The sequence below is a fragment of the Caloenas nicobarica genome, chromosome 1 (genome assembly GCF_036013445.1).
Source record: "Caloenas nicobarica isolate bCalNic1 chromosome 1, bCalNic1.hap1, whole genome shotgun sequence".
NCBI lineage: Eukaryota > Metazoa > Chordata > Aves > Columbiformes > Columbidae > Caloenas > Caloenas nicobarica.
In genome coordinates, this window is record NC_088245.1 from 86,963,392 (window position 1) to 86,978,192 (window position 14,801).

The following is a 14,801-nucleotide window of genomic DNA, read 5'->3' on the forward strand; positions in this document are numbered from 1 at the left end:
AATATCTTCATAAGTAATTTGTCTTAAAATGTTCTCCATTCTTTGTTGTGCCTTCTTTTGACTTTCCGCTCATGCACTGCCCTGAACCTCTCTCTGTGGTTATTGTGCCCAGAAGTATAAGGAGTTTTTGAAATGAGATGTTTTTTCTAAGTTTGCTTTATTTCTTCCATGCACTGATTTCCCATTCATCTTCAAATGGATGAGTTAGCTGACAAATGCAACACCGTCTTGTATCAACAATAATAATGATCTTTACTCTGGCTTGCTATTAAACAAAAGGTAGGAACATAGTTTGTCACCTACAAATTAGAAGTTCTTCAGTTGATAACTTGAGAAAAGATGTGCCAGGAAGAAAATCAGGTTCAGCAAGACAGAGGCTGAGAGCTGTGTATATGTGGGCAATATAGGAAGTTGGAGACAGCCTGAGCTGAAGCCTAAAATTTCAAGGCAAAACTTGTAAGTCTGCCAAAAACCTTGAGAGAAAGCAGTTTCAGAACCAAGGATTAGACCACAGTCAGGTGAAACAGATAGTACACAGGAGAACGGTATTTCTCTTAATAGTTAAAACAAAAACAAACAAACAAAACAAACCAAACAAAACCCGACAAAAAACAAACAAACAAACAAAACAACCCACGAAACCACCAAAAAACCTTCCATAACATAGTCCACAGTTCTTGTTTCTTTCTCTGTACCTGGAATTAATATAGTCTCAGAGACTGCAGGACACATTATACATAGTTCACTAGGCAAAGTTAAAGAGAAGGCTAAAGGGCAACTAGTCTAATCACTCTCTTCTGTAGGTAAAGGAGATGTTAGAGAGGCAAAACAGATGAACTCTTATCAGAGAACAGTGAAAGGACAAGAGACAACAGGCACAACTTGCAACAAGGGAAATAGAAAAAATACAAAAAAGTTCTCCCTTTGCCCCGAAGGTGGTTTGGGATAGGCACAGGTGTCAAAAGACACTGAGGAATTTCCACCCTTGGAAGTGCTCAGGGCTCACCTAGCACCCTGATCCTGAGCACCCTGATCTAGCCTTGAAGTTAGCCCAGCTCTGAGCACAGAGTTCAAAAAGAAGCAATCAGAGGTACCTTCCAGACTAAAACTTGCTGTGATTCTGTGATAACACTGTAGTATGGGAACAAACCAAAAGTTACAATAGCTTTTGTAGCCCTAGTTGAGTTATGGATTCACACCAAACTGCTGAATGTGCTTTCCATCACCTGGGCACCATGTAATCTTTAGCTGACCTCAGACGAGGATATAGTTTGTGACTTCACATCATATTGGCCATGGTGTATAACTTCTTGGTATTGTTGCTGGTGAACACCACCCTGTGTATTAATAAGAAACCCTCAAAATGGATTTGAGAAGCCAGTTTAGCCCTTGACAAGCAAAAGGTGCTCAGCTTACTTTTCCTGAGTGTACTCTGGTACTGTTCGTTTTTCTGTTTGTTTTGTTGATCTGGCTACTCTTATGCTGCTACACAGCGTCAGCACTCTGACTCAGTGCTGGATCCTGGTAGATGCCATACGCCACAGGCTTTTCTCAGGGGTTGCTATAGGTCTCTCTATCTCATACTGCTCTTCAACATCATCCCATCAGGCTTTGTACCTTCAAACAACTCTAATTACCTCTTGCCATACTGCAGGCCATGCCACATGTACTCAGTTTCAAGCTGTTAATCACCATGCTGATGGGCTATAACAAAACCCTCCCACTATTCTAGATGCTTTGAACTGAACCCCGTCCCTGTTCTGGACATGATTATGTCTTAGGGCCAAAGAGGTACTGATAGGGCCCTGAAGTTACCTAGGACAAAGCTGTGGATAAGGACACATTGTTCAGGGTCATGGAATGGTCCATGGCTATTTTTGTTGGGTTATGCAGAGACAGCATAAAGACACCTTTTGATGGAAGCTTTATCAAACACCTGCTCAGGTAAACAGGAATTCATGACATTCTGGCTTTAGAATTCTGCCTGGCCGCTCGGATTCCCACCATAATACAGGACCACCCTTTCTCAAAACTCTCATGGAAGATCTAACAGGCTACTTAGGGAACACGTGGTAGTATAATAGAAAGGACTGAATACACTGGCTTTTAACACTGGTGTATTATACACTACCTAGGATTTAGATATAAAATAAAATAAAATAAAATAAAATAAAATAAAATAAAATAAAATAAAATAAAATAAAATAAAATAAAATAAAATAAAATAAAATAATAAAAAATAAAATAAAATAAAATAAAATAAAATAAATCAAATCTCACCTTTCACCATTCTCAGGCACTTCAAGGCCAAATCTTGGAGAAAGAGTGGAAGAGCGTTTTCTCCCTTTCAACAGCTCTGTGTCTTCCAAAACTGTCTCAGGAGAGACTCTACCTTCAATTTACCTTTATTATAATGATTGTTTTTATCAGGACAGCACAATGCTTTACTAGGTGATCTGTTATCCACTCACCTACCTGAGGTGACAGGACCTTCAGCACCTGTCCGCACTTGGATCTGAACATGCATGTGCCTTGTGCACACAGGCTCACAGGGTGGGTTTTTTGAGACACTCACTGCATATATGCATCCTGAAATTCCCTGCCAAAGTAGATGAGATGAAGTAAACCATACTTATGTGCCCTCCACCCTCTGGAGGATTTTCAACCAGACATTTCTTCTACAGTGATAGAAATGTGCATGTCTCAATGAAATATGAAATGCTGCCTTCTCCACGTGCCTTGAAGATGTGATTCCAGGTATATGCCTGTCTTGTGCCAGGTCTCGGCTTCTGAATATTTTGAAACCATCCAGAAGATAAATATAGCTATAACTCTGAGACTAGTGATAAAACTGGGTGGCAGCATGCAGCCGTGCCTGCCAATTCTGTTACTCACTCTCTGCTTTCTTTCCTTCTTTCCTCTGTTTGTCTCTCTCTGTCTCTTTCACCAGTAGCAGCCGTATTATTACACAGATGTCCTGACTGTGGGTTGTGCTGTGGGGGTCGGCTGCTGCTTTGGGACACCACTTGGAGGCAAGTGGCTGTTCTGTTTCCTTTTTCTCAGGTACCTAAATCCTCCCCTGCCTAGTCCTCTTCTCCTCTTCCCCTTTCCTGTGCTGTATTTTTGATCTGTCATCTACTTTGAACAAAGAAGCTTACCTTTAGTGTTACCAACCTCTCCAGCATCTCTGACGCAATCTTTTTTCCACATGTTGTCAGCCTTCTGGAGGCAAGAGGGGAAGACTTTCTAGAACGGTGGTCTCCAAACTGGCGTGTGGATACCCCAGGGGGTGTGCAAGATGATCTATTGGGCTGTGGGAATGAAATACTGGATTTTTTTTAATTTAAAAAAAAAAAAGCTTTACTAATATTCAGTATACATATTGGCAGTGATGCCCTTACTCAGTCCTTATGTTGGTTGGCCACTTGTCACATGAGGCGTCTTGGGTGTACAGTTGTTCACAATGCAGAGGGGTGACAGTGGTGCCCTCACTCATTTACTCACTTTCAGCATATCACAATGTATTGCAATCCATGTGTGCCCTCTTAAGTGGATTCATGGATTATATTATCTAGTGTTAACTAAACTAAGCCTCACAAAAAGGACAAGTGGATTAGTAAGATTCCTGCAAAGAGACTGCAGATTGGAGATAATACTAATAAATGCAAGCACAGATGAATGACAAGAAAATGGCAGAGCTGACACTTCTCCTACTACAGACTCTTAATCAGCCACAATATGAGGTACAAACAAGGTCTGACAAGAAGTCGGCCAAAAAAAAATTATCACAGGCTATTTTAAATATGGATTTACATCCACTATTGTCAATGATGTACCTCACCCTAAGTATATATTGTGCTTTGAGAAATTAGATAATGATGGTATGAAGCCATGAGAATTAGCAAGATGTTTAAAAATCTAGAACATGAAGACAAACTTCCACAATTTTTTCAGTGATGTTCCAAACTATGTTATATTCAATCCAGAATTTTACTGAACTTAATAATAAATGTTTAGGAGTCTCCTTTGAGGTTTCTCACTTCATAGTAGAAGACAAGAAACCACATACTGCTGGGGAAACATGTACACAGAGAGCAATATCCAGCAAACTAACATGCATTCCTTCATCAGCAAATACTGTTGGAAGACACATAGAAAACATTGCTGAAGATTCAAAGAACAAGTATCAGTACAAATTATGCAGTGTGAGAGGCTTGCTATGCAGCTGGATGAAAGTACTGATGTTTCTAACATGTCACAGTTTATCGTATTTGCTAGATTCTGTTTTGATAGTGAAATGCATGAAGGACTACTTTCTGTGAGCCACAAAAGGAAAGATCTACCAGAGAAGCTGTATTCTCAACAGCAAATTACTTCTTTAATAAAATTTTTTTGTGGAAAAGCTGTGCAAATGTAACGACGGCTGAAGCAGCTGCTTTGAGTAAGAAAAGGATTGCTTGGTAAGGTTCCATAGGTAGCACTACACCTGAAATGCATTCACTGTGTTGTTTGTAGGCAAGATATTGCAGCAAAGAATGGAAGCCAGAAACACATGAAGTGCTACAGGACCTCATCAATTTAGTTAATTTCATAAAAATAAGGCTTTGAAATGGTAGAATCTTTACAACACTTCATAATGACATGGGAAGTGACCATGAAAATCCTTTGTATCATACAGATATTAGCTGGTTATCTCATGGCAATGGGCTTTTAAAAGAGTTGTTGAATTTAAAGACCAGTTACGCATTTTTCTTTTACAAAAAGACAAGTGTTCTGAATTTGCTGATCTTTTCTATGATCACAATTGTCTGTCAGTAGCATGCTACCTAGCAGTTACTGTAGAAAAAAGTGAAAGTAATGTTCTAACAGCGGGTGAGAAAGGAAATGCTTTTCAAAAGAAACTTGTGGAGACTTTGTGAATTTGTTGCCAAATACAATGTGTGTCACTTAGAAAAACTCTCATATGCATATACTTAAAAAACTCGGAAACAGAAATTTCTAATCTGTTTAAAAATCTTCCAGATTAAGAGTTTCAGTGGGTTATGAACCCATTTATCAAAGATATAAAAATTTGAAACCTTGTGATTAGTTTGCAAGAACTGATTGACATCAGGGAAGATGGAAATTTACTAGGCAAATTTTAACAAAAATCTTGTGGTGGATATGATTGACAAAATAGTATCATGATTTAGTCAGCACAGCCAATGATACATTTCGTGCATTTGGATCTGTGTATCTTTGTGAGATATCTTTTTCGGCTACAACAGCCGTTGAGGTCAAGTATCAAAATAAATTCACCATAGGACCAGAACTTTGAATCACTATATCACAAAGTGTTAAACCAAGATTTTCAAAAATAAACGATATGAATATTTTAGTGAGAACAAAAAAAATGTTGTTCTATTAATATTTATTTATTTTGTTTATTTCATATTTATCTCATCCTTTAAAAATTTCTAAATTTTCTGTATATTTTATATTGTACATAATATATTACTACAGTAGTACATGCATATTTTTAAAAAATAAATATGCATATATTGGGGGGGTATGTACTCAAAAATCTTTTATTGGTAAAGGTGTGTGATCAAAGAAGTATGGAGATCACTGCTCTAGAACACTATTTAGAAGCTTCTCTCATGCTTCTAACATTACACTTCTGATTTTCACTTTGCTCCTTCTCTGACTCTTTCTAGGGGTCCTTTTCAGCATTGAAGTCACTTCCACTTACTTTGCTGTGCGCAATTATTGGAGAGGTTTCTTTGCAGCTACCTTTAGTGCCTTCATTTTCCGGGTTCTTGCTGTTTGGAACAAGGATGCAGGTAAGCTAAGAGCCATTCCTACTCTCTTTGTACAAAAGTTGCTCTATTAGTTTATTATTTTCCATCTTCTGCAAAACCACAACCTTGTATGATGTTTGAAACTTCTTCCATGACATGTGACTTCCAGCAGTACAGAAGGAAAGAGAAAGAGAAGTATCTTACATCATCAATTGTATCACCCAACCTATTCCTAGGTGTCGTGGGGATATGACTGAAAAATGACTGGATACAAGTCAAGGCAAGTAAGGGTGCCCCTGAGGGGGGATTTTTGCCTCTACTCAGCATAATATCAAGGCCGCATCCAGTCACAGAGGATGTAATACATACTGCAGTGTATGCTGCTGCGATCTGCTGGAAATGCCATGGTCCGCTTTGGTCATCTCTTGACTAGAAGCATAAAACCCAAACAGTCTAGAAAACTGAGATGAAAAAACGAATAGGAGGCTATAGGTTTAGTAGGGTCTGACTGAAGGTCCTGAAAAAATAACTGTCCCAAGTAACCAAAAAGCATGAGTGCAACATTTGTGCAGACAGAAATAGCACAGGATGAGCTTGTTCAGGAGAGCATTTCAGATACTGTGGGAATGGAGTTCTAGCCAATGCAGAAGGCCGCCATTTCTTTGTAAACTTCTTGCTTCTAATGTCTTTATCTTTTATTCTTACAGTTATATCTATTTTATTGATCTGAGCTCCATGTGGACAGTTCCCTTACTTAAAACCGCTATAACTTGTGTCTCTCTTGATTTCACGGGGTTAGATGGTTTTTTGTGCTTAGCCTGAATATTCTCTTGAATATAGAAAGTGACTACACTTTCTACTTGAATGTAAAATGTGACTACATCTTTCTTTGTGAAACACTACGTCATATTGAGGGGTATTCAATCACCAGATCTGTCGCAAAACCCACATATTTCTGTTCTTTCCAGAGGAGAATATAAGAAAATCAAAGACAGATGACAGGAGATAATCTATCCTTCACTTTATCTACTCTAGCTCCTCTGCTGATCTCTCAAATAATTAGAAATTAGCTTAAACCTGAAACATCTTAATTACTGTCCCTTCTTCAAAAACATCCAGACAGCTTTAATACTCACATTAATGGGTCCTCACATTCTGCCTCATTAACAGTCTGGGTTAAAAAGTTCCATGGTCCAACTGTTTATGGAAATCCGTTCCTTTTCATATTTGTGAGTTTTCTTTGTCCGTGTTGCCGGTCTTCTTGTCCTTGTATTAAGGAACTAGAAACTTTTGTCTAGCTAAGTCATTCATTATTTTATTATTTTTTATCATGACAGTTCTTATTTTTCATGTCTTTTCTTGCTCATTTGCTTCTGAAAGTTACAAGCTTGGTTTTTTCTGTCTTTGTTCATGCAAGGGTTTTTCTTAGGCACCCTCTCTGATGTCTTCATGATCTCTAAGTCTTGTCTATTCCCAAAAGTGACACACTCAGTAGAAAAGCAGATGTCTTTATAGTTGTTTCCTGTATAGCTACTCTTATCACCCAGTAAGAAAGCCTTTGTATGAGGCAGGTTACTGTACTTGAAACTGGAAGAAACTGCTTCCCTTCATGTGCACTATGCTCATCTACCTGTAATATTCATGTGCAATATGTAAGCTATTGCAAACTAATACATAATATGTGAACTAACTTTTCTGTTTAGGCAAGAATTTGCCATCTTCTTCCAGAATATTTTTGAGACAAAATGATCAGAGTTCCAAGCAGGCGTGTCTGTTGTATGGATCTATTGGAAGGCATTACAACATTGCAATGCAATACTGTACATTGTGATGCCATTTTTATGTAGCTTTTGCACATTTCCAGCAGCTGCAGTTAGGAAAAATGTAAAAAGGCCATTTTCTTAGAGCTGTCTACACTGATTGAGATCTCTTTCTTGAAATACTATTTTTAAATTATATTTAAATTATATCAATAATCTTTCCCCTCTGCAAAGTAAGAATTCATCAACATGAAACATTGCCTTTCTTATGCAGTCCTTTCTGCTTCCAACCAAGGTAAGCTGATTAAGTATCATGCGCAGATTTTGCTGTCTTCCACAGAAAATACTGAATCATAGAACCATAGGAAGATTTCATTTGGAAGAGATCCCTGGAGCTCTCTGCTCCAAATTCTCTGGGCATCTGTTCCAGAGCTGAACCACCTTTCCAAAAAGAAGCATTTGCTCACTATATGTAGACAAAATTCCCTTGTTGGATGTTGTGCCCACTTCCTCTTTTTCTTTCATTGTGTGTTTACAACTTCCCCTTAAGATAGGAGAGACTGCTGTTACAAGCCCCTTAGGCCTTCTCATTACTAGGCTGAGTAGACCTGGTTCCTGCAGCCTCTCCCTGTGCCCATGCCCTGGACCATCCTGGGGTTCACCACTGGACTCTCTCCAGTTTTTTAACATTTCGTTTGTACTGGGTTTTCTAGATGTGTCTTCTAGTGCCATATAGAAGGAAATAATCACCACTCTCAACCAGCTGTTTGTGCTTTTACTAATGTGGCACAGTCTGTGGTTAGCTTTCGTTGCTGCAAGGGCACATATTAAGCCTCATTTCCACCAGGACCCACTGGCATAAGAGCAGTGCTTTTCCTGTTCAAAAGGCCCCCAGGCTGTACTGACACACCTGCCATTCCAGGGGCAGGACTAAATACTTGTCTTTGTTGAATTTATGATGTTCATACTGGTCAACTCCTCCAGTTTGTGGAAGCCACTCAGCGAAGTCCTCAAGGTGACAAACCACCCCTTCTCTCCCTCCTCAGTTGAATATGGTCACTGATGACTGAGTTCCATCCTACCATCTAGGATCTTGATGCAGATGTTAAACAGAATCAGCCCCAATATTAACCTCTGAAGAAAAAATTCAATACCACAGAGGTCCAACACAACGATTAGCAACTCGTGCAACATGTATACTATGACATGTATCGTTACATGTATGACATGATAAACTAATTTTTTTTTCTCTCTCTGCGCTGGCTTCTGATCCATGGTAATGTTTTCCCTTTTGTTGTTTGATCAGTGGACTTCTACACAAGGCTCCACAGCTTCATGTGGAACCTCTTAAAAATCTAGGTAAATACCATTACCCTTAATCTGGTTTTACTGCTTTGTTAAAATCCTCCATATCACAAAGGTTTTATTCATTTGAATGATCTTTCTGGGTTTCCTCCTTGGCTTTGAGGTTCAAAATAGGTACTTCCAGAGTTGTGCTTTCTTCAACCTACATGAATTTTACCAGTTTGCCAGGTGCTAATGCACAGCTCTCTTTGCACTTCACCACATTGCTCCACAACTTTTTTAAACACATATGCTACCCATTGGTCCCCCTCCGGTCCTGGAAGCCCTGATGCTGAAGGTAAATTATTTTTTTAAATGGCTTGTTCTTAATCTGGCTCAGATCTTAATGCCTTTTAAGTCCACAGCTTATTTAACACCTCTTTTACTGTCATTTTTTACCTCCAATCTGCATCATTGCTACCAGTATGTAGCAGATAGAGAAGCAATCACATCAGAGTAGACAGATGCAAATAAGTTGTGTGGGATCTCACCAAAATTCTTTGCTTTCTTAGACCCACAAAACCTTTGCTGGCTTCTGGATACTGATGGCTTTGTTGGCTGGCTTTACATCGTTATCTGTACTTTCCAAATAACATCTGCCCCACTCTGACTGCTGCAACTTAGGCCCCTGTTTGCTAATAATGGAAGACTGGAACTCTGCAATTTGCAGTATTTCTGTTTTACCATGTCCAGACCCTTCATCTTATTTGCCATAGCGTTTTACACCTCCATCTGCTCCTTGTGATTGCTTCTACACATGGTGCAGTGTTTAAGTTCAAAGCTTTTTAAAGTAGATTTTCCCATTAACTACACTTTCTCATTTCCTTTTACTTCTTTTAGCTTTCACCTTCTAAGAATGGGACAGATACTATAAACTTGTAAAGTCTGTAGCCAGTGGAGAGAAAAAGCTTGGCTATTCAGTTTCAGGATGGCTTCGTCACTCAGGAAAGATGATGAAGATAGGTGGGCTGAATCTTTCTGCAGAACTTTCTGTCTTGTGGGAGTAGAGATTTGAACCTAGAAAGACTCAGACTAAGTTCTGCAACTGTTTCCCTTTGCTCTGATCATCTTGCTGCTCTGTGGCAAAACTCTCTGAAAGTGAGCCCACTAGACATTTAGCATCACTGTCATTTGGTGGCTTGGACTGCTTTCTAAAGCTGAGATGATATCCTTCTTGGGCTGATCTAACAAAAAAGAGGACATCCTGCTTTTCACCATCTTCTGTCCCTGACTGTTTTACTACGTGTCACTTGTGCCATCTCTTTCTTTGTTGGACCCCTCCATTCAACTCACTTCCCTGGCAGAGGACTAATCCAGGAAAAGTGCAGATAGGTTTTCTGGTAGGTTTTAATGAGCTGAGAGAACTCAGTGAAGGCTTTGACAGGTGTTGGAGTGGGCCTGATGGCAGGGAAAAACACTGCAGCTGGGAGGGAAGGAATGGGATGAAGAGGCAGGGAGTAAGATCTTCCCATTTTGGATAGTAGCATGTGGCTTAGCTATCTTAGGTAATGTGACCCACAGACATCTGGCTAAACTATTGTTCTACACCCCGTCCTGTCTGACCAATTAAAAAGTAATTAATGGCTCCTGTAACTATCATATAATACCAGATTTTCACTGTTTCTTTTCTTTCCTCATTGTGCAAGTAATTCCTTCATCCAGGGCAAGCTGGGATTTATATCCATCCTCATTTAGCTGCATTTCCACTCTGCACTAGATTGCTAACTTGTACTTCACCTTTTGGCATACAGACATTTACTGTTTCCACACAATTAGGTACCTCCAGGTAAAAGCAGAACAGGTTTCAACATCTGAGTAATTTTAGCAGTGCAACGCTACCAGGAAAGGTGAGCTGAAGAAGATAGGCTTAGCTGATCTTTCCTATCTCTGATTTCTAGGACTTTCACTCTTTTGGTACCAGTCAAAAGTTTTGCAATATAACTTCAGAGAGGATCTGAGTTTTGTTTCTAGAAGGCAATCACAACTGTACGTGACACAGCTTCTCCAGATATGTAAGCACTGCCTGCCTTAGCAAAAAGAGTCTTCAGAGTCAGTGAGTATAGTGGGAAGAGTTTTTCTTTCTAGAGAATGGATGGTAGAAGAAAATAAAACCCTTTAAAAATCTGTGATTGTAGTTAAAAAATAGATATACATTCTCTGGAAACAAACCTATACCATCTGGAGTGCTAGAGCTGCAAGTGCTGAAAAATAGACACTACAAAAATCAGAGCAGTCTGCCAATCTGTAATATAGTATATAATGTCACAAAACTACACAGGAGCATGTATAAACTAGTTTCTCCGTCCCTGTGCCAAGCTTTCATGGCATTTAACTTCTCACTTCATTACTCCCTTTCTTCTTCTACCTCTTTCTTCTCTCACAGTTACCATCACAGCCTTGTTCAGAACAAACTTTCGCATGGATTTCCCCTTTGATCTGCAAGAACTACCAGCATTTGCTGTAATAGGGTAAGTTCCCAGGAACCCAGCTCTTTGCTCTACAAAGGTTATCACATGAGCTCTGTTAGGAATTATTTTGCAAAACAGTAACGTGTTTCTTTTAGACATTTTGATTGTCGCAAATAAGGACTCTGCTTGTTAGGATTCTTCCTTCAGAAATTGTGCCCATGTAGCACAATGGGTAAGGAAGGAAATGTGGGTATTATCAAGTTGTTTGTTATTTTATTTCCATATAATTTTTTCAGAAATTAAGTTCTGCGGAAAAAAAAATAACTTGGTCTAGGTTCTTGATATAGATATACTGAATAGCGCTTTAACTGTTTCAATGGCATCCTCAAATGAACTGACCCAAAAAGTATGGCATTTTCACTTGACAAAAATAGGACAAAAGATTTAACACGAAGTTTCCCTTTAACTAGGTCTGAACGGTTATTCTTGTCAAGAGAGGCTGGTACACTCAACATGGTAGTGAGTGGAACAGAACCATAATTGGATTCAGTGAGAACAACAGTTAATTTACTAAGATGAGTGTCAGTTTTATTTATGGAGATATCTGAGTTGGTTTCATTTGTGAAGGAAATTCTGGTAGATGGAAGAATGAACTTAAGAAAAATGAGAAGATAATTGGGAAATAATAGAGAAAATCTGAGTTTGGAATTTCTGTGAGGAAAAGTCTTGGGTTAGAGTTTGAGAGACGCTCCAGGGAAATCACTGCACAGCAGTAGTGAAGGGAACAAATACCTATGCTGGTGTTGTGAGCATATTCTGTTGCAAGAGCTAGATCCAAGACCAGAAATCTATTTGAGGTTTTCCAGCTCCTTTTAGTAGGCCACCCTCATATTCTTTTACTTGAATATGAACTTGAGTGGGATTTTTTTGAGACATCAGATGTGTTTAAAATCTCTTAATGTACAGGAACTTTTGCTAGTAATATGAATCTACTTCATTCTTCTTAAATAGACTTCCATGCTGAACTTAGAATCAGAATCATTTTGGATGGAAGAGACCCCTTAAGATCATCAAGTCCAAACATAACCTAAATCTAGCACTAAACCATGTCCCTGAGAACCTCATCTATGTATCTTTTAAACACCTCCAGGGATGGTGACTCAACCACTTCCCTGGGCAGCCTGTTTCAGTGCTTGACAACCCTTTCTGTGAAGAAATGTTTCCTAATATCCAATCTGAACCTTCCCTGGCGCAACTTGAGGCCATTTCCTCTCATCTTCTCACTCGCTACTTGGAGAAGAGACCAACACCCTCCATGCTACAACCTCCTTTCAGAGAGTTGTAGAGAGCGATCAATTCTCCCCTCAGCCTCCTTTTCTCCAGGCTAAACAGCCTGAGTTCCATTAGCTGCTCCTCATAGGACTTGTGCTCCAGACCCCTCACCAGTTTCGTTGCCCTTCTCTGAACTCTCTCCAGCACCTCAATGTCTTTCCTATAGTGAGGGGCCCCAAACTGAACACAGGATTCAAGGTGTGGCCCCACCAGTGCTGAGTATAGGGGGACAATCTCTTCTCTAGTCATGCTGGCCACACTATTCCTGATCCAAGCCAGGATGCTGTTGGCCTTTTTGGCCACATGGACACACTGCTGGCTCATATGCAGCCAGCTGTCAATCAACACCCCCAGATCCTTTTCTGCCAGGCAGCTTTCCAGCCACTCTTCCCCAAGCCCATCGCGTTGCCTGGAGTTGCTGTGACCCAAGTGCAGGACCTGGCACTTGGCCTTGTGGAACCTCATACAATTGGCCTCAGTCCAATTATCCAGCCAGTCTAGGTTCCTTTGCAGAGCCTTTCTACCCTCCAGCAGATCAACACTCCCACCTGACTTCCTGTCATCTGCAGACTTACTGAGGGTGCACTCAATCCCCTCGTCCAGATCATTGATAAAGATATCAAACAGAACTGGCCCCAGCATGGAGCCCTGGGGAACACCACTCATGGCCAGCCAGCAACTGGGTTTGACTCCATTCACCACAACTCTTTGGGCCCAGCCACCCAGCCAGTTCTTTATCTATCAAAGAGTACACCCATCCAGGCCACGAGCTGCCAGCTTCTCCAGGAGAATGATGTGGGAAAAATTTTCGGGAATCTATTATCTATTTGTTTAGATCGGCAAGGAAAAGAGTAATCCTTATGATTTACAGCTGATAGACAGCAAAACTTCTTGTCATTGTGTTTTGAACAGAGTTGTTAGAGCTGGTTTTTTCAATACTGCACATAGGCTAGGAAAGGAGTATATGACAACTGTGAAATGCTTTCAAATGCCTGGGTGTCCAACATAGTATTAAAAAAAAAAAAAAAAAAAAGCTAAAGACTTGGATAGTCTTGGTTAAAGTTCTTGGAATGCTCCAAATTCTCTTAACATTAAGTCTCAAAGTTGAACTCTCTTTCTATCCAACGTATTTCTTCATTTGAGGCAGGACATAAAGACTGAGCCAGCCCAAGCACTATCAACAGGTAGATCTTGTTCTGTGTCAGCAAATGTTGTTAATTTGCAGAATATATACAGGAGGAGCACTTCTATTTTATTGACAAATTGATAGGCAGGAATGGAAGAATGTACTTTTTAAAATATAAATTATTATAAAGAAATTCAGTTCATTGTGTACAGCCCTTAGGATTATATTGCCTAAGAGACTGGTCTATTTTAACATCCGCTAAACAGTGCTGGCTCATAATATTTAAGAGAAGCTCTTTGGACATATTGTGAACAGCTTTATATTTAGTTTAATCTTGTTTCTGTGCAATTTTTAAATGATCAAGAAGGATTTTTCAAACATACAACTTTATTAGGATCAGGAACATAGACCTAAGTCACTAGGACCATAGAAATGACATATTTTGTTTTAGTGACAAGAGTTGCTATTACTTTTAATATTTGATGTATGTTATTTTGCTGAATCAGAATTAAACTAATTTTATTTTTTACTATCGCCTGTTCCATCCTGATGTCTAAGTTCTGACAATACTGGTCTTTGCCCAGTTGCCCTTTACCAGCCCCCACTAAGATCTGTCAGTCCTTTACTCTAGATTATTTTATAGATTTTTATATATGAGATTTCTGCCTCTAAGCAAGAGAAAACGTGTGGTAAAATGGCAGCATGTGTGACAAAGAGGTCCAAAATAATCTCTCCCCTTTCATCAGGGAGTCAATATCTTCAAGTGGGTTGCTGTAGGAGTAAGCCTGTAACCCATTTAATAGACTTCATAAACAGCTGAAGATGAAAAATACATAAACTCATTTTCTTGGTTGATGGGTTGTGTATCATCTGTTGTTTGGTATGATATTTTTTCTTTTTCACCTCTTTAGGATATGTTCTGGATTCCTTGGAGCATTTTTTGTTTATCTCAATCGCCAAGTGGTTCTATGCATCCGGCGTCATACAGCTCTGAACCAGTTTCTCACCAAATAGTGAGTGCCTTTGGAGATACTCTCTTTAGGGACCACAT

The 14,801-nt window shown here is 39.5% G+C and overlaps 1 protein-coding gene across 9 annotated transcripts in view; it reads left to right on the forward strand.

Annotated features, from left to right (window-relative positions):
* CLCN1 (chloride voltage-gated channel 1) overlaps window positions 1-14,801 on the forward strand; it is a 67,193-nt gene that overhangs the window by 37,274 nt on the left and 15,118 nt on the right. For all 9 annotated transcript variants that reach the window (XM_065658626.1, XM_065658634.1, XM_065658644.1 and 6 more), the window contains 4 exons: window positions 2,954-3,032; window positions 5,697-5,822; window positions 11,268-11,352; window positions 14,662-14,763. In XM_065658626.1, the coding sequence (XP_065514698.1) occupies window positions 2,954-3,032; window positions 5,697-5,822; window positions 11,268-11,352; window positions 14,662-14,763 (392 nt within the window). The remainder of the gene's footprint in view (window positions 1-2,953; window positions 3,033-5,696; window positions 5,823-11,267; window positions 11,353-14,661; window positions 14,764-14,801) is intronic.